Source organism: Pocillopora verrucosa, chromosome 3 (genome assembly GCF_036669915.1).
Source record: "Pocillopora verrucosa isolate sample1 chromosome 3, ASM3666991v2, whole genome shotgun sequence".
NCBI classification, from domain to species: Eukaryota; Metazoa; Cnidaria; class Anthozoa; order Scleractinia; family Pocilloporidae; genus Pocillopora; species Pocillopora verrucosa.
This window is the reverse complement of record NC_089314.1, coordinates 17,170,532-17,190,385: the sequence shown is the minus strand read 5'-3', so window position 1 is coordinate 17,190,385 and position 19,854 is coordinate 17,170,532. Positions and strand designations below refer to the sequence as shown.

Below are 19,854 nucleotides of genomic sequence, written 5' to 3'. Positions count from 1 at the left end.
GGTTACCATAGAAACTAGACTACAGAGACCACTTTGAAACTTGTGGTGAAAGTCATAGTGAGTCAACAGTTGACTTTATTATCAGATGGCACCCATAGAAAGCCGTTTATTGGCGTTAAAAATGAGCGATGTATATGTCCAAATTGCAAGAAAACAATAGAAGATTGAGATGACGAATTTAAGGAGGTGGATTTTACAAATCTGCGAAATATCAGGTGGAAAGTGCGCCTGTTAAAATTCGTAACGTTAAATATAACGTTGATTTACATGTACCTCTTGTTGACAAATGACAGAGGAATTTGGCGTTTGTGTGAAATTGGACGACCGAGCTTTGCAATATGACTAGCAAGCTTATGCAGTTAATCGAAACACGGACTAAGAGACCGGTTTTAGATGAATCAGAGTTGAAAGTGAGCTCGCACTGGAAACTTATCAAAACCGCTATTAAACAACCGCATGGGGACGATCCAAAGAAACTTGATGAGAAACAGTCTCTACATGTAGGACACGGCATTCATTCAGTGAATTCTTTGCCGGTTGAGGAAGATCTTTCCTTTGTAGCGTTTAACTCATTTAATCATAACTTTGTTGGAATTGATAAAGATGGAAAGGCCTCAGTTTTTCTGCCAACCGGTTACCGAGAAGATGTGAACAACAAGACCCTTAAAGATGCCATCTGTGGAATAGTATACGCAAAGAAACCTAGATTTTATGTTGCCTGGGGATTTGATGAAAATATTAGAGTAAGTACACGTCTTTTTATTAGTGGACAGACATAAATGTGAGCATCTCTTGTAATCAATGATGATTCAAATGATTTTCTATAGAGAACAGCTCACTTTTAGGAGGGCATGGTAGAGTCACTGCGTAGGTGGTAAGCTCTCAGGCGTCAAGAAAAGAAAGTATTGGAAGTTAAGCACTGTGAAGTGCATGTAGGGAAGCAGGAGCATAGTTCCATGGTTGAGTCTTTCCTTCCTGCTGCTAATGATGTGGCCTGGGTTCAATTCTCTGATCAGGCACCTTTGCTGGTTTATTTTGTTTTGCTCAGGGTGTTTTTTACAATGGTCTCCAGTTTTCTTCCCTTCTACAATAGTCTCTGTCTGTTTGATTAGAAAACAGCAAATGAGAACTTGCAAAAATTCTTGAATGTGCCTCTTTTGATTATGCAAATTATTTTTTGCCCATCTGTGGGTTAAATTAAATGCACTCAAAGCAATTGAGACTCTGAAGATCACTGCAAAATCCAGTTAGGTGATCATTATTGTCAGATGTGATATGTAAACTGAATGAAAGACATATATACAAACATTAAATGTATTTTCCACCATATCTGGTAATTTGGTGAATCAGATCTCAGTTTTGCAATGGTTATGTTCCTTTAAGTGGACTCATTATCTGGTTTACATCACTGTCACATGGCTCTTAACTCAGTAGTAAACTTCATCTTGATTGTTCTGCTAATGTGCATGAAAAAGCTTTGGAATGTAAATTATTGGATTTTCCCCACTAATATGATGGCCAGCCTGCTTAAATTTCTGAAAAAGACACAGTTAAAGCTTCCTGCATTTTCAGTAATTGATTAAGTTCATTGGTACATTATTGATGACAGTATTCTCTCACTAATCTTCACCATATTTAAATTATTAATACTACTCCATGCCAGTAGCATGTTTACAATTCATATTCAACTTGAACCTTATCCCCATTATCAAGTTACCCCTCTACTTTAAGATTTGATGTTCTCCCCTTGATACTCTACCCCATTGATGATAAACCAAAGAAAAATAAACATGTACGTGAGTGATGGTTTTGAGGTGAACAAACCTAACCCAGACAAAAATACATGTAAAAATAATTGTATTGTCAAACAGACTTGATAGTTACTAAAAAAGATGTACTAAACTGATTTGTACCCATGCAGAGTAATGGTGCATTGCATTATTAATTACAAATGGTTGTTTCTCTGATATTTTTTTGCTGCAGTTGATGTCAGATGATTTCAAAGTCATAAGTGTGGCAACCTCTGTTAGCAGAATTTTCAGGTAAATAATAATTCTTCTGGGGCTATCTCAGGTACATGTACATGTACATGGTGTTTAAATAATATTGGTAACTAACTGTAGATCAACCTTCTTTGAATGAACCCTGTTTGTCTTCAAAATTAATGATTAGACATTCTCATATTTACATAAATACACACTTGGAACTAGTATAATTCATGTACATTTGAAGGCTGTGCAATTACAGTGTACAGTACAATGCAATTATGATTTGAGAAACCTCTCTGATATGAATAATGAATGTTTTGCAAACTACAGCTTTAATAATATGGCAATGGTAAATCAGTTCTTGTAGTTTGTTGGCCCCATGCATATTCTAATGTATTAAAGAATACATTTTGTGAGTTGTTGGTCATATATAATTAATTTGTTTTGCCACTGCTTATTATTCTGCCAATTAAGCAGTCTCATTTTACAAAAATTATTTAAAAACTGGGTAGAATATTTTACTTCTCTTTACTAATATTGATTATGGATTGTTTAACAGAATTTTTTTTCGTTTTCTTTTATCAGTGGAGTGTATAACGAATCTTCAAATGAAATAATAACTGGTGGAGTTGGAAATCTCATAGTAAGTTAAATATCATTTATCTGGTCAGCAATTTTCAAGTTTCAGTTTTTCATCAAGAATGTTGTTGAAAACTATTTTGTTCATATTTTATATCTTAAATCCCTGAGAGTGATAAGCATCTAATTTCTTCCAACAGTATCCCCCCTGAATCAAACGTTAAGGGAGAATAAAAGGAAAATTATTACAAGGTTATGAAGCTCTTGATTATTGAGCAAATTCTCCTTGTAAGTAGTGCTGGAAATGAATAGAGAACAGTATGGAGAACTTGTAAACTGAAGTTAGAGTGTAGTGACTTGTAAGTAGTGCTGGAAATGAATAGAGAACAGTATGGAGAACTTGTAAACTGAAGTAAGAGTGTTTTGTATGGTGGCCTGTTTGGGATCATCATTTTGGTTTTGATTCTGGCTGGTAGAATTTTCCTATGTGTACTTGATATTTTTGTGGCACAACACAGATTTTATGAGGGATTATATGGTTTAAATGTAAATCTGTTATTGATTGATCTTTTTTTACAGTGCTGGAGTTTTAGATATGGAGCAAAATTTCTTCTTCAGCGTAAAGTTTTTACAGTAAGTTGATTTATTTTCAATTGTAAAAACAATTTCCATTTCTTTTAATTTGTGAATTAATGAGTTGCTTGCCTGAGTCATTGTCTCTTAATGATATCAATATGCAGATCAATATCAGTATCTGGGCAACTGCCCACCTACCCCTCCCCTAACCCAACATTAACCCTTACTTGTTATCAATAGACTGTTGTTGGGTTAGGGGAGGGGTTGGTGGGCAGTTGCCCAGATACTGATTTTGATCCCAATATGCAATGCAATATAAGCCTAATCTCAAAGAGCAAGAAAAAATTATACTTTTTTTGTCCATTATTTCAGGATTGTATGCCTCCATCCTGCATCATATCTTTTCTCTGCTTGGAAGACACCCCAAGCAGATCACAGAGATGCTTTGCTGTGTATCACAATAATGTGATTATTTACAATCTCCTCAATGGAACATGTGTTGGACACCTCAAAGAGCTGCATCCCAGAGAGATCACTGCTATGTTGTTTTTCAATCCACTTAAGGTACAATTTGCAGACTTTTTATCATTACTGTATATCACAAAAAATGAGAGAGAAATGTTTGCTTTTAATTCACTGCTTTGACTCCCAAAATATGATTGTTAATCTCCTCTCTAATTCCAACACATTTCCATGTAAATTAGTTACAGGAATTTGGTGGTACATCAAGGTAACAACATGTACCTGAGAAGTTTGATAGTTCTCATTACTTGTTTTACGAATAGTGTATGACATTGTGGATATTACATGGAGAAGTTACATATTTAATCATTTCTGGGAATTGAAGGTTGAAAACAACACAGAACTGTATTAGAAACTGTACAACTTTGGACAACCCCAGCCATTGCTTAAAGGTCTCTGCAAAATTTAGATTTTAACCCTTTAATTCCCAAGATGTGATTGTTAATTCTCCCCTCTAACAGCTGCACATTTCCTTGTAAAATATTTGTGAGAATTAAGGGCCTGTTTACATGGAGGTGGGGGAATCCAGGTAGGTGAGGTAACTCGCCTAGCTGTGATTAAAAAATAAAATGCATTAATAGTCAAAGTAATTTTGATTGCATCTTCAGTCCAAATATATTTAACAGAGGCTAATGGTGTACAAATTCATTTTTATTTTATTTATAAAAAGAAACTGAAGGGCTATATTATAAAATTATTTGCTATTATTGTTGCTGGTATCATTATTATTATTATTATTATTATTATTATTATTATTATTATTATTATTAACAAAGTTCAAGTCTGAAATTTGAATAGTTATGCAGTTTGTATTGGCATTGTTTTTTTTTTTTAATAGTGGAGCACTGTGTTGCATTCTACATGAAAATGCTAGAGGCCTTTAGTTATTTGTCTGCTAAGTTAGATAGTACTTACATACATGCATACATTTCTTCATTTATAGTTTTTTATTCTGTGGGTTTTGTTCTATAGTATCTTATAACGGGAGCAAAAGACGGTTCAATAAAGGTTTGGGATGACAGAGGAAATATCAAGATCATCTTTGTTGGCCATTTAAAGTCAGTGAACACCCTAGCCGTGTATCCATTTGGTACCTATATCATGTCAGGGTCCAGTGATAACAGCATACGTTTGTGGAGTTTAGACACTGCTGATGAAGTGGATAGAATTGATACTAAAGAAGCTGTACTGGGTCTTGGTACTATTGTAGGAAAAAATGACTTGTATTCCTTTGGACGGAGATCGATAGAGTTGTGGAAGATCGAGCACATTCATTCTGTGTTTGCAACTGTGGGGTGAGTGAAATCTAATCTTTGGAGCTACATGTACAGTTAAGCTTGGGTGATCTGCATAGCGCGTTATTCGTGGGGAAACGGATGAAAGGACGCATTTTGATCGAGCATCTTAGAGCCAAAGCTTCACCCAAGAAATTAGCTTCAAGCGCGCAAAAACGCCAGTGACTGAGTCGAAATCGGTTTTAGTTTTGGTCAAGTGAGTGGCGCGAATTTGATAAGCCAATCACAAAGCAAAGGGGAAGCAAAGCCAATACAATCAAGGTCGTTGAATATTGTAAGTTTTACACTCTTGTATGTTGATGAGACATTTGCTTACAATTCTTTAAGATTTTAACTTGTCGCAAAATTAAGTTTGACACAAAATATTTAGTCCCATTACAGAAAACAAGTGCTCTCTTTCCGCCATTCTTGAAACTACATGTATACTCGGGGCGTAGCCTAACATATTTAATTTTTTTTCCTTCCTGAAGAAGCAAAATCAAATCTATCAAGCCTACGACGCACCCAAGAGTAAGTGATGCTTTAATCTAACTACATGTATAAGTAAAGCTAAAGTTAGCCTCTTTAGTTATACAATACGTGTGAATGCATACATTTATGTGTCAATAAAATCTTAAGAATGTATTGTGAATTGCCAAACGCCATGCGCATGTCATCTCGTATTAATCGTCATACCTACATACCGGCATACTTACAGCTGCACACACACTGTAATTTAGTCAGATTTAAACAGAAATCTTACTTTTACTTTTTTTTACCATGGGGTCTGCTTAACTTTCTACACTGTTTGACCACTGTTCAACGGCCGATATACACCGACCGTCGCTACAAGAATTCGCTGAGTTTCAAAATCTGATAAAAAAACTTTGTTGCTGCAGCAAGTTGCAGAAGCTCTGATTAGTACGAATTTGTGACATTACTACAGCAATTAAAGGCGTACATTTAGTACATTTCAGTGACTTGTGTAAGGAACAACACATACAAGCGGTTTGTGGCAGCCGCACAGATCTGTGGAAACGACCTTTCGCGTAATGTTTCCCGGTCTTTAAAATTAGCAACTCTGTTGTTCTCTTCATTCCCCAGATGCCAACCAGACTGGTGTGCACATGTAATGACGCAACAGTACGTCTGTTGTCCCCAGGCTCCGGCGAGTGTATCACTACCATGTTGTTACCAAACATGAGTATTATCGCTGATGTGGCTTACGCTGCTGCTGAAAGTAAGACGAGATGAAATTGGTTGTCTTTTATCATATTCCAGTTTCTCTTAGACTTACATATGTCAGGGAGGTACATTTACTAGAGGTGCCGTGCTGACTACTGAGAAGGATCGCCTCCCACTGGAGGGTCCTGGGTACGAATCCCATACCTGAAGTCATGTGTGGGTTGACTTTGTAGTTGTTTCTCGTCTTTGCTCTGGAGATTTTCCCCCAGGTTCCCCTGTTCTCCTCCTTCCACAAAAACCGACACTCATCCCCGTCTAAGTCCTACCCTCTTGTTCAGCTGTTTTTATTGTGTTCTAAATTTTAGACGTGGAACTATCTTCTGTAATATTTTTTACTACTGTAACACCTGTTTTGACTATACTGCTAGAGTAGATCAGAATTACGCTAGGCGTAGTGTTCAGAGAAGTTGAGAAATCTTTCTGGTGTGTTTTAATGAAGTTGAACGCCAACTTTTCCATGCTCTGGTAGTGTGCTCTTACAATCACGAGAAAGCTCTTTACCTTATGTTTTTCGTTTTACTTTGTAGATTTGATGTTTACTTTGCTCTCAAACGGTAAAATCTTAAAGGCATCCACTCTGACCAATCCATGTAAGAAACTTCAGGAGTGGGATACAAACAGCAGTTCAGATGGTACGGTCTTGATTTTTGCTTGAGGATACTTTTGTATACTAAGCCATAATTTTCTGGCTTAGTAGCGTGCAGTGTATGTATCAATACTTATCAATCATCAAAAACTTTTGCTTGTATACGTTTGGTCTAAAACTGGATTCTGTTAACAAATGAAGTCCGATGAAAAATATACAAGTATTTTGTACGCAAAATCAGAGGAAACTGTTTTTTTTTTTTTATGTGATTAACGATTGCTTTTGTACTTGTTTTCAGCACCCTCTTCATGTACTTGTCTTTGTCTTTATGAATACGTTGTGCAGGTAAGATATATTTAAGACAAAAATACTTTCCTTTGCAGTGATATTAGCACATATAACACTTGAACCAAATCTCGAAATAGCGGTCAGTCATATCCTATCTGCTGGCTTTTTTTTTGTCCAAAATAACGCATTGTGTGAAAATGAATGTCAAATTATTTGTCTTGTTAAAATTTGCTTTAAGGTCCTATCTTAAAAGCGCTTTCAGGAAAATTCACCCATTGTGTCCGTTTCAAAGAGAGTAAAACAGCAAACCGTCACTTTGGGGCCGCATGAAGAGTTTGCAATTCCGCAACAGCGAGAGGGTGGGATGATAGAGTTTGTTCGGAGAGCGTGTAACAGATGGATTTGACTCATTCGTTTCTTTGGTCAGAGATTATAATAGTGAGATCTTCAATAGGTGATATTTGACTGTGATTATTACATTTGATGCCATTTAAATCCTTAATAAACTGTTGCTGTTTCTAGGATGAGCTTGAAGGTGACTCCTGGGGAAATTTGGTGACAGCGCTGAAAGCGAAAAAGAGAGCTGAGGAACTTGAGACTAAAGGACAAGCTATGAACGCATATGATAGAACTCTGCTGTTAGGCGGCTCTACCAATGGTATGATTGTCGTGTTTGACTGGCAGAATGACACCAACCCTGGAAAAATCTCTTTCCAAATAGAGGTAAGTTTCTTTGAAACGAAAGCCACATCAGTACACAGAGGAGTCTTATTTTACAGGTCAAAGCTAGATTCTTTTCGTAGCAAGTTTCTGCGCCTTTATCGTTTGAAAAGATCAAGTAACTCTTGTTTATGTGCAAGACTAAATGTGTCACATCTTTGATTGCACATACACAACACACCTAAGGGTTTCACCTAGGGAGTGACAGTTAAGGGTACACGGCAACGTTTCTATTACATGTAGGTGGGTTCCATATGTTTCTTGTGCAGATGACACAGATGTGAGCTCGATTTTTTCCCAACAGGGGCACAGAGATGAGGTCATCACCATGGTAGCGAATCCAGAAGTTGATCAAGTGATATCTGCTGGTCTGGGTGAGTTGATGTTTTCCGCTCAACAAAGTGTGAGCCGAACACCTGATTGTAAACGCAGGCTCGCCTTAACGCGCGCGAGCGTAAAACGCACGCGCTCATAACGTTTGTTTGCGTCAGCCGGTTTCATCAATCCTTTTTCATGCGTGCTGGATACTCTCGTATTTGGATCTCTATGGCTTTTTTGCCTTCATTTCATTGAGTCAGAAACCAAAGTCAAAGTCCCCATTTACGAGAGGTAGCATAATCAGATGTCTTTGGATATCCTTCAATCTGCGGGCTGGTGTCGAATGCAGAGACCTGATTTTTCTCAGAACGGTTCAGTGCAACGTTTTATCTTCAATCCTTTTAACGTGTAACTCGGAATCAAACGGCTTTCTTCGACTCCCTTTTTTATGTGAACGGACTCAATGGAACCTAAAGTATCTATACCACTACTAAGACTTGATGCAGAACAGTGCATAACTTACAAGCTTCTAAGATCTGCGGTTTTTGTTGTGAAGATTTGAGTATCACAAATCGCCAGCTGGTCTACGACTAGGAGGCACTTACTTCACATAATGTTTGCCTGATATTAGCAATTCCACAGCTCTTCGCAAACAACTATCTCGAGGAGGCTAAAGATCAAGTCTAAAACTGAGGAGTAAAGGATGGGAAATGCTACAATTTCCTTTTTCTTTATTTTGCCTGTGCTCCACGAATACTCTGTATTTGCAATTTATTTTCAGATCACACCATCAAGATTTGGCGCCTTTTTCCGTTCGCCGAGGAAGCCCTTGCCCCTCTGATGACGTTGTATTGCCATGAGACGCCCAGACTCTTGTCTGTGGCTCACCACAAGCTATGTGCGGCATTCCACGAGCCGGCTACTGCTTCATATAACATCGTCGTGTTTAAAACTACTCAAAAAAGTGAGTAACAGAGTACTGTAAATGTTCTGAAGTTTGACTTATCGTACGCGACAGGGAATCGTTGTCGCATTTCCGATTCTTTTAAGGGGCCAATGAGATCTTGAAGTAAACTCGTGGTAGCGGCCTCAAGCGTAGAAAAAAGAGCATGATTAAGTTGGTATTGATTGGAGCATTGATTGAGAATTACTCAAGGCACCGGTTTTAGTTGTTTTTATTTTGTGTACGGTTTTTTTAAGAGTTTCCGAAAGCCCATACAATGTTTTGTATTCTTTTATTGAAAGAAATTGTGTCTTCAACGAAATTTTAATTTCTTCAACCCAAATGCGTTTCTTTGTCTTTGCCTTTTTATCTTCGTTGTCTTTGTTTGGGTGATTTTAGTTTTGGTGTCGTCTCAAAGCTGATTGGATGTTCCCTGAAATGTTTCTCATGTTAGCGCCAATGTGCCAAATCAAGCTGGTTGCGTTTGTAAATAAATGGCAAAAACCAGCTTTCGTTTTAATTTTTCGTCGAATTACTTTCTAAATTGTTTAACTGTTTTCCAAAACAGAACGATTTGATCACAATAGCGATTGGGATCACACGGATGACGTTACGGGACTGGCCAGCTGCGCCAAAATGAGACTGTTTGCGTCATGTAGCGCAGACGGCTCTGTGAGAGTCTGGGACGAGTCCAACAAACTGTTACGCGTCATCAAACTAAATGCTACTCCCACCAGCATTTGCTTCTCAAGTCAGAAAGGCGACCTGATTGTGGGCATTGGGAAACATCTGCACAAGATTAACTACGCGACTTGTGAGTAAAGAGTGCTTCAGATAGATGAATTGTACAAGAAATTATTTCATTTTAAGCTACCTAGCAACGGTTGGACCCACTTTTTGAGACGTGCGAAAATATTCTCAACTTGAAGGACACTACAAAATGATAAGTGCATATCAATTAAATTTTTGTACACTAAAACCGAAACACTTGTAATCTTAATGGCCAACCAGAAAGAAGGAAGAATAAAGTGAAAACTTCCAAAAGCATGGGAAATTGCGAACGAACTTGCTTTGCCTCTGGTAGGGTAAAAAGGTCGCACGAGATTATAAATGACGAATTTGAAACATTTAGACTCAAGTGGCAAAGTGGCTTCTTGAAGCCTCATCTTTAGCCTCGTCCACATTTTTGTGTTCCGTCCTGCGAACGCTCGCTCAATTGTTCCATGCGTAGAATTCCATTCTAGATATTGTGCTGGTCACATTTTTCTTTTTCAAATCTGGAAAGTATATCTACGATATGATATTTATCTTATATTGTTTGAGGGGTCTTTTAGTTCTTCTCTATCATTCTTTAGTGTTTTCCACACAAATGAATAGTGCTTTTCGTGTGCTCTGGTTGGCTGGTTCGGAAGTGATTCACCAATACAATTCACATCCGAGAAGCCGAAGAGACAAAATCGCGCGCCAGCAATTTAATTTCCGGCTCCTTTCTGGGGATATTGACAGAAAGAAACTCTCTTTTTTCGGTTTCTCTGTGGTATATACTGAAACAGTTATTCACCTCCACTTCGGTAAATAATTGTTAATTATTATGAGAAGAAATAAGCCGAGTGTTCTTAGAAACGATTGATTTGATCGGACCCGATTGATTTTGTATCTTATTAAACTGTCTCGATCGTGATTCAACTACACCAACAAATAGAAAAGAAATCAGGGCAACAACTTACCAGAACAATGTGTGTTTACTCACTATGATAGGTAAAAATGTCTGAATTTTTGTCCATATTCTCAATATGCATATTCCTGACTCTGCCTTTCACAACCTATAGACATGCCTCAGTCGTTTATTTTCCGAATGGTAGCGATGGATTTTCGACGCGTCATCGCTGAGGCACCGATGGATATTGACTCTGAAATCAAGGGCAACCTAACACCTGAGGAGTGTCAGAGACTGAGCCGAGTCAAGTCTTCGTTACACAAATACAATGATTTTCACGACATTTTGCCACAGGATGAAATGGACGAGAAAATTCAGGAAGAAGAAAGGAGAACACAGGTAAGTTATTTCTTTTGTTCACATTGTTTGCAAAAATTTTTGCAAAGAGGTCATTTCAAGTGTTATTGAAACAACTTTAATATTGTGTTAGCCACGCTTTTTTGTTCGCGTCACTTTATGTTTTAAAGTATTTTCAATCATAACCGTAATAATGCATTCCCACATCCTTTCAGGCTTTCTCGAAGATTCAGGAGCGAGAAAACGAGCTAAGAAAACTTAGAGATGGCACTTACCGATTCAGCAGGAAAAGGCCGAATATCGATTCAGAGGCAGTACGCGGAGAAGCGTTTGAAAAATACCTGGAAATATTTTACAAGCGTCCTCACTTTGATCTTCCAGACGATACTCTGGAGGACAGTGGTGTTGATAACGAGGAAGAGGAGGAACCTTACGCTGAAGACAGGGGAACGGGATTTTTCTCGATCAGTAGACAATCGACAAGATCGAAGAAAAGTCAGTCCTTCCCTGAAAAAACACCCAAAGCTGAGATTGCGAGTTTATCCATGTCGGAATTTGAGCCTATTAAATTACAGGACGATTACGAAGGGATGCCGGTGCTTCCTCCTGCGGATGAACGAGACGAATTGTCGCCATCTGAGCGGCCTTTTACCATGGAAACTGAAAGCGAGATCTTCTCACACGGTGAAACGAGCTCAAGGGTTTCGCATTCGGCACCAGCTCGCAGATTGAAGGATTTCCGAAAGCATCCGATTGAGCCACCGCTCGTAAATCGGGACCGTGATCGGTACGTTGTCGACGTTCCCAAGTCAAAGCGATATCCATCACCTAGCCAGTCTGTTCAAAAAGTATCACAGAGGCTTTCGCGCCTAGCTTCGTATCAAAATGAGGGCGACGAAGAAGAGATGTTTGTTATTGCACCCGATGGGTTCATTCCAAACTCAGTAGTTGTAGCCATGTTCAAGGATTTGAGAGATGAAACTAAAGAAGAAGCAGACAAGTGGAAGCTGCCTCAGTTGACTGCAGAACAATTGGCAGAACTGGAGAGCAGGAAAAAGGTAAAATAAATTGAATGGTGTAACACGCAAGGCGCTTATTATTCATCATGAACTTACATTAACGTTAGTAACTGACATTTTATTCTTGAGCCAAAAACGGTGACCGGAGGCTAGATGTTTTTCATGGCACTCAGTATGTTGTATTTTGTGTTTTGTTTTTTCTTGTTCGTTTATTTTTGTAATCGTTTAATTTTGCATGGCTGTTGGATTCCTTTTTTACCTTCAACAAAGACTAAGAAAAGTAAGGTTATCGACAAGATCACGGGATTTTGATCAAAGTGAACTTTGTTTTTTATTCCGTAGAAACTTCCTAAATCTCCAGAGAGTCCTAAAGGCAAGAAAGAGAGGAGAAAGTCAAATTTTTCCAGTCAGCTGCAACTGGCCTTAAGAGACAGTCCGTCACCTGAACCTGTGGACGACACTGACCTCTTCAAATCGCCCACTCCTACACCTCCCCCGTCCCCTCCCCCAGAAGAGCCGACACCGCCAAGCATCCCCTCCTCAAAGAAAGAAATCAAACCAGTTCGACCGATCGAGAAACTGATATCGAGACCGAAGCCTCCAACTCCAGAACCGTAAGTACTATGTATTGATTTCAGAAGAGAAATTAAGTAACACCCTTTTAAGACTCCTTCTTCTTCAATAAACCTCCTTATAGAGCATACCTCCCTTGTTACAAAGGCCCTCCTCCCCCCCGCTACGGTAGCACTCTTGTGCGTTAGTGTTGGTTAACATTTCAATCCATAGTATGCTTGTATTTGAACAGCTCTATCAGTTTCTCTCTGAAATATTGTACACAGTATGTGTTTCTTTGGTTGGCTCTCAATGACTTTTTAGTTACTTCCCTTTCCCCCCCCCCCCCCCACGTCTCTCCAAAAAGCGCCCTCTTCGATATGCCCTCCCCTACCCCACCCTCTTGAATTCATGAACCCTGCGTGGATTTAATCAGGGCTTTACGGCAGATGTGATCCGTTTAAGAGGATTTGCCTTCGTAAATCTCCATAAATCTCCGTAAATATCGATCAAGGTAACTTTCAAAATGCAAAATCTGAAATGCGCACTCCGTTTAAGAGGATTTGCTGCCGTGAATCTCGATTAAGATGACTTTTCAAATGCAATTTTTTTGACGCTCTCCAGTAAATGACCGGAGAACGCTTACGTCGAAGCTCATATTACTAGAGAACTATTGAAGTGTCAGTTAACGTTTTGATTTAAAATTCAAGAACTAAACCTTAAGTTAACTGTTAATCACACGCATACCAAATTATGGGCTTGTTCGAAAGATGAACTACACCTGAAAAAAGACAATCTTTGACGGTTGTGAATACAGCACTAAATAATGCTGAGTTATTTTGTTGCACACGAAGCAGTTGTCCCATTAACCTTACTGTAATGAGAGATTTAAAAAAAAGCCGTAATCCATGATGAATGCTATCTATAAACCTTTTTTAATTTCGCGCAAATATATTTGAAAGCGAAGAGGTACTTCACTGTTTATTTAACTGAAATTGAAATCAACCGTTAATGGCAAGAACCTGAGAACCGTGCCGTAATGCCGTGTGAGAGATCGAAGGTTCCCGACGCAGACCAGACCAACACTCGGAGTCTTATTTAATTGAGGAGAGTGAGCTGCCTTTGCTATGACATTTGCAAAAAGTTAGACGTTCTATTCCTCTCGGATAAGGAGGATAAACCGTATGCCCATCTCCTGCATTTTCCATGTACTGGTTTGCAAGGGACACTAAAAGAACCCACGCATTTCTCGCAAAGATTAGGTTAGATTAGACTTGTTATTGATTCAGCTTTAAAGCTGAAATGAATAAATAACTTAATAAATAAATAAATAATGTATTTAGTGAACTCCATTAAAAACACCCTTTCCGTTTAAAGACCGCTGCCCAGAAGTCATCACAGCATATTAACCATGACTGATCGGACGTCCTCTTTCGAGCTACCAATTGAAAATGAAGTTATGCATGTACATGAGAAAAGAAGTGAAATGTTGGAAAGTCCTTCTTTGGTAATTGAGCTTATCTCGCGTGCAAATGAAGATATAAACAGAGACATGAAAGCGCTTAAACTAAGGTAAATTTAAACGTAAAAGTCTCTAACCCTGAAGTATTCAAAATAAATAATATGATACAAATATAAGTGTGTGTTAAAATATAGTTGCCATTTAAATGCCATGAAATGCGAGGAAAGTTGGTTCGAAATAATGAATACACAAAAATCCAACTTTTAAAATCACTACCCCACCTGGGCTAGCCAATGAAATGCAGAATTTCGAGCCTCAGAACCTTACATATGTTATTGCTGGTAACTTTCAAGGTATGTCGGGCTTTATGACGAGATTGACTCTGGAAATGTAAAAATGTAAACCAGTAATATAGTCATAAGAGTACCTGTCACTTAGTTTACTTATTAAACTACTTGTGGGCTACCTACAACTAAATCTTAGCATATTAAAAAATATTTGCTTAGTTTCCAACTTCAACCGTCGCTAACTCGCCAGTTGATTGATCGTAACAATGTAGCACCTTTTCATGTGTTTTGATCTTTGTCTTCTTCCCCGCCCCGCCTCCCCCCCCCCCCCGAAAAGTTCTGTGGGTTCTGTGTTTCTTTTACTAATCCATTTTTCTCTTGTTATTTTTCAGCACACCTTCTCCTCCTCCTCCGACCAAAGAACCAACTCCAACCCCTCCCCCACCCCCTCCAACTCCGTTGCCATTGTTTATTACTCAGTTTAAGGGAACACTTTGGTTTGACAAATTCTTCCCCGACGCAGACTCAGAGGTATGCAGCTGAAAACAATTGTTTAATTTTTTTTTTTCAATAGTGATTTGAAATACGTTTCATAGAATTAGTCGTTTAATCGATATAGCCACCAACTGGTTGCCTCAGTTATTTTAATAACGGACTAACGATCATGAGGCTTCAGTTATTTGAAGTAAGGATAACGCTTTTCATTGGATAAATCTCTCTAAATATGTCTTTTGCTAACAGTTATCCGCTGGGTCGCGATTTACCTGTTGGATAGCGTTACCCGCCTTTAACCGGCTGGGTCGAACAGTGTAAATTTTAGACCAGATCAACAACACGCAGGATGTTGAGTAGTGAAACGATGGAACCTTGTTATTGTGCACAAACGAGAAAAAACGAGAAGGAAAGCATGGTTTAATAGTTGGTACAACTCATTTTCAGACATTTCCAAGACCTTGGACACCAGAGAGCTTTGTGGAAGTTTTACTGACCCTGATTCAGAAGACAAATGACCATGAACTGAAGACACAGATTTGCGCTGTAAGTAAAGTATTGGCTGCTGTGTTTGGCTTGGTTTCAAATGCAGAGCCCTTTCATACTTGATTTTATACTCTTTTTGTATTGAAAAGAATGTTACATGTAGTAGATTGGATTGGCGCCTGATAAAAGTTAATTGGTCTGCGTTTGGAAGATCAGCGTTAATTTTCATTCTTTGAATGACGCATGCCGATTGCCAAATTTTTTTTCCTCTTCATGTTTGCAGGCCATAATGCTCTTATATCGTCAAGAAGGTCTGGACCGAGACGCGGCCGAGAAAGTCAATCGAACCACAATAGCTGAACTGAATATCCCAGATCATCCTACTGCACATGGCTCGTCCCAGGCCAAACAGTTTTTGCGCGTGGCTCTACAGCTTTCGCACACAATGAAAGTGTATGAAGTGTCCTTTGTGGCTGAACTTATGGCGCAGTTTATTGATGGTGATGAGGAAATCAGGTACGGTAGCCTACAGAAAGAAACGTTTGTCTGCAAACTGTATCTTGCCATATTAGCCAGCAACAGCCAACATACATATCACATGCTTGAAAGGAACAACCTCAAAAAGTTTATCAATTTTGCGAAGTGATTCGCTTCGTTATTTTGTTTCGTGCTTAAAATCATTTCAGCTGTAGCCTCTTTCTTAACAGCTCGCTCACATGAAAACACAGTTTTCTTTCTAATAAGTAAAGCAGTGCTCCAAAGCTTACACAGTATAATATACGTGTAATCTTTAGAGTGAATAAGTACACGCACGGTAATCCGTGGTAAATGCTTAATAGTAAGTTCAAAATTTATCATTTTTGTTGCCTCACATTAGTGTATGCACACAGTTCGTGTTCGATATTTCTGATCCTAGCAGTATGCAGTACGCCTTTAGCGTATTTATCTAACATATGGCTTATTGCAGCTCGACAAAGAGTAAGCGACTTTGAAATGAGAAAGTCATGTAGCTCTGGTCTAAATTCTCACTTGCGACTCGGAGTTTTTTTCGTTGTTATTTTCTTTTAACACGTTACTTACATTTACTTGTTTTAGATTATCGTATGAAATTATGATTTATAACAAATTGATAGCTGATTTCTGTGCATTTTTGGAACTTACAGGAAGTTTGTTCTAGAATTGCTAGCTTCTATAGGAGTACCAGACACTGCTGGGTACTTTGTCAAGGAACTGGACTCATTCGATACCACGGTACGTATACAAATTTATGTACGAATACATGGTACATGATCAGTAAAGCGAAGTTGCTAACGGTAAAAAAATAACCTTAAATGTCTCACTATGGTCACAACTAAGTGAAATATACCCAGCCTATAAACTCGAGTAAGCGTTCATCTGTTTAATCCAAGCTGAGCTGAGTTGTTTGAAGCAAAATAAGCACTTATTCCAATTCTGTTGCCATGGTATTCTGTCTGCCCTTAGAATCAGTGGTCATCGGGTTTTAAGAAATCCAGCCCCAGAGGATAATCAAACCAGTCAGTTTGGTTATGTTATTTGACGAACGTGCTGGCTGAACTATGCAATTTTGTTTTCCTTTCCTTATCTACCAGAGTATCCCTGGAAACAGAAGGAAGGCTCGTGTAAAGGACATGTGTATCCAGTGGCTAAACAAGTGGCTCGGTCAGTTCAGACAACACATCCGGTCCTTGGCTGGCAAGATCAGTCGCGCTCAAGCTGGCAGTGTAGTCAAGTGAGTCTGTTCTTATGTCATAACTCCTATTTGATATACATCTGAATATATTGTCATTAATAGCAAAATTTAGTCGCTGCTATGGACGGGTTCAAGGGAAGCTGAAAGAGGATGTCTCCCACGGGTAGTATTACGTTGGGGACGGGTGCCATTACAACAAATAAAGTGGTAGAAAGTCAGACAGTAGTATATCGAAAAATTCATGATGAAATTTGTGGTAAGACGTGTTAATTGGCTGTAGAGTCTGGTGCGACTAAGTTTAGAGAAGAAATGGCAGCTGTGAATTGTCTTTAGGCCCAATTATGGATTGGGAGTGTGAGTTATTCAACCAATGTACACTAAGTTGTCTTTCTTTATTGAATACTTTTTTTCGTTTCTTTAACCTAGAGGAACAAAGACGCCAAAGACACCCAGCTCTATCAAGGGAATTTTGAAGACAGACAGCTCACAGGTCTGTTTGATTCGTAATCCTCGTGTCGTGGTAGCGTGAAAAAAAAGCCTTTCTATGTAATTGACAACTTCTTGTTTTTTGTTTTATTGTTTGACTTGGTTTTTTTGTTGTTTTTCTTGTTTTGTTTTGTTTTCCCAGAGGACAACGTCCGAGATGTCCAAGCCGACGACCAGTAAGTATAAACTGAACCTTATTCTCTTGGTATATGTGTCCTGTTCTTTGTCTAAAATACCATGAATAGTGCAATTATCCCAAATACCGTACAATTATCGCAGAAGTTATTCTTCCTACCCTTAAATCAGAGTTATATTATGAAAGAAGGCACCTTTCGTTTTAATGACAATGTACGTGTTTCTTATCTTTTGTAGTCTCTTTTGACCTTGAGGCCCTAGGAGGAAAAGCCGCTGACACGGCGATGCCTGCAGAAGCGATCAACTACTTTTGTGAGATAAGAATGGAAGAAGAACTGGAAAGAGCTCGAACGCGAACGCGAGAGAAGACTCCCGTTCAGGCCCAGGACAACTCCAGAAATACAGTGCTCGTCCTGCCAAAAATACACAGGTACGTAGGAACCTCCGGGTAGGGGACTGGTAAAGAAACCTAACCTAAACTTTTCAAGATTGAAACCGAAAATTAACTTTTTTTCTACTTAGCAAACGGAGTCTGGCACGACTTGGAGAAACACATTGCAGTCACTGTCATCCAGAAAGAGAAACGTCTCTTGCCTTAGGTAACACTTTTTCTTTTTCTTCAGTGTTTGGTATTATTGATCTTTCTCGTTTTCAAAAATTTTCATTGATGTCTTTTTTATCGATGGAACATTTTTCATGATGTTAACTACGTTTCTGATTGGCCGTTGTGGTTACTTTGGTTCTTGGTTTTTGGCACTAAATCGAAAACTGTTATCTTTACATTGCCTAAAGTTTTGGATTATTTTTCGTCTTGAGAGAGCAGTGCAGCTTGAGCGAAAGAACGATCTGTTTGTTAGATTACTCTGTAAAATCGCTTGAATTGAACACTTTTTGCGGTTATAAAGCAGTGATTTTTATTTTGCTTCTTCTTTGTTTACACCAGCATTTCCTCTACCACAAATCTATCAAACCCGTCGCAGTGTGGTGTTAAACAATATGGTGCTTCACCTAAAAACTCTGACATTGAACCCGTTTCCGGACGAGGGCGATTTAGCAGTGTATGAACCGTACCAACAGTCTAATCTGTTGACACTGCGTTCGTCGCAGAAATACTTCATCCCTGCTCAATCCTACGTTGAAGAACGAGATACCGAAAGCCTGACTCAACAGATAAGAAAAGTCCTATTGTAGCAGATATCTAAACTCGTTGAATTCAAGACGATTTGTGACACCACGATGGGGCGAAAAAATTGAACTGCAGACGGTGGAGAAGGAAAGCAATGATGAGCTGGTTAGACACTCGCAAGATCATCGGAATTGCAATATACGGGAAAAGCCTTTTTTCTGGGTTTTGCTGTCTTCCACGTTTTGATGCCATGTTTGGCCTCGATTTCTGTCTTCTTGCGAGACAGATTAATCAATTACGTATTAAAGTTTTATGCGAACTGCAAACAAGTTTTAGAAGACTTGCGGTTGACTCACTTCCAAATACCAAGGAAGGGCTATGATGAGCCAATTCCTTTGGAGATGGAAGTGATTCGGCCTTGAAGGAGGGATTGTGGAAAAAAGTGTAACTGCGGTGAGAAAATATTTTTATGATCTTAGGGACAGAAATCCGAGCTGTTATAGTAATATATACTAATGATGTTTTCTTTGATATCAGAATAAGTTCATTTTATACTTGTCCTAATCCATGGCTAAAAATGAGGAAATTGCTATGATTTTCGAAGTCTTTTAATCTGATGTATATACCATAACTTTCCTTAATCTGATGTATGTACCATAACTTTCCTTGTAAATATTTCCAAGAGTGTTTATAAATTTTGTCATATGTACAGTAAAGAAAGAGTGAAGAAATATATTTTTGAATAAAGCATTAGACCTGAAAAAATGTGTAGAGATGAAACATTGTCATCCGAACACGCTGTGTCAGAGAGTCTAATTTTTAACAATTAATCAATTTGGTCAATTTATGTATTTGCGCATATGACAGAGTTGATATTCCTGTAATAGCTACTACTTAGATTAACTCTGAAACTACGTTTTCTGGCCTGCACAGATAACTATAGGAGGACCAGTTTCTTACGTTAGGTAGCAATATGATCTCTGTTAAATAAGTTTGTTTATGTGACGTCTATTTTTAACACGTGACCACCGGAATATAAGGCCTG

The 19,854-nt window shown here is 38.5% G+C and overlaps 1 protein-coding gene across 1 annotated transcript; it reads left to right on the top strand.

The window, feature by feature from the left end:
* The first annotated feature begins 57 nt into the window (after positions 1-57).
* Positions 58-19,769, top strand: LOC131775434 (WD repeat-containing protein 97). The gene is made up of 27 exons (XM_059091546.2): positions 58-743; positions 1,984-2,042; positions 2,574-2,631; positions 3,147-3,200; positions 3,516-3,707; positions 4,638-4,960; positions 5,431-5,470; positions 6,044-6,179; positions 6,712-6,816; positions 7,069-7,115; positions 7,581-7,781; positions 8,083-8,152; positions 8,878-9,060; positions 9,608-9,853; positions 10,869-11,095; positions 11,269-12,111; positions 12,415-12,686; positions 14,766-14,904; positions 15,313-15,411; positions 15,635-15,867; positions 16,515-16,602; positions 16,962-17,101; positions 17,489-17,552; positions 17,691-17,724; positions 17,921-18,113; positions 18,206-18,282; positions 18,627-19,769. The coding sequence occupies exons 1-27, from the start codon at positions 339-341 to the stop codon at positions 18,872-18,874; spliced, it is 4,776 nt and encodes a 1,591-aa protein (XP_058947529.2). The 5' UTR covers positions 58-338; the 3' UTR covers positions 18,875-19,769.
* Positions 19,770-19,854: the final 85 nt, after the last annotated feature.

Coding starts and splice junctions, on each gene's coding strand:
- LOC131775434 (XM_059091546.2), top strand. CDS start 339: ATGACTAGCAAGCTTATGCAGTTAATCGAAACACGGACTAAGAGACCG. Junction 15,868..16,514: donor GATGGTGATGAGGAAATCAG/GTACGGTAGCCT, acceptor TGGAACTTACAG/GAAGTTTGTTCTAGAATTGC. Junction 17,725..17,920: donor GATGTCCAAGCCGACGACCA/GTAAGTATAAAC, acceptor TATCTTTTGTAG/TCTCTTTTGACCTTGAGGCC.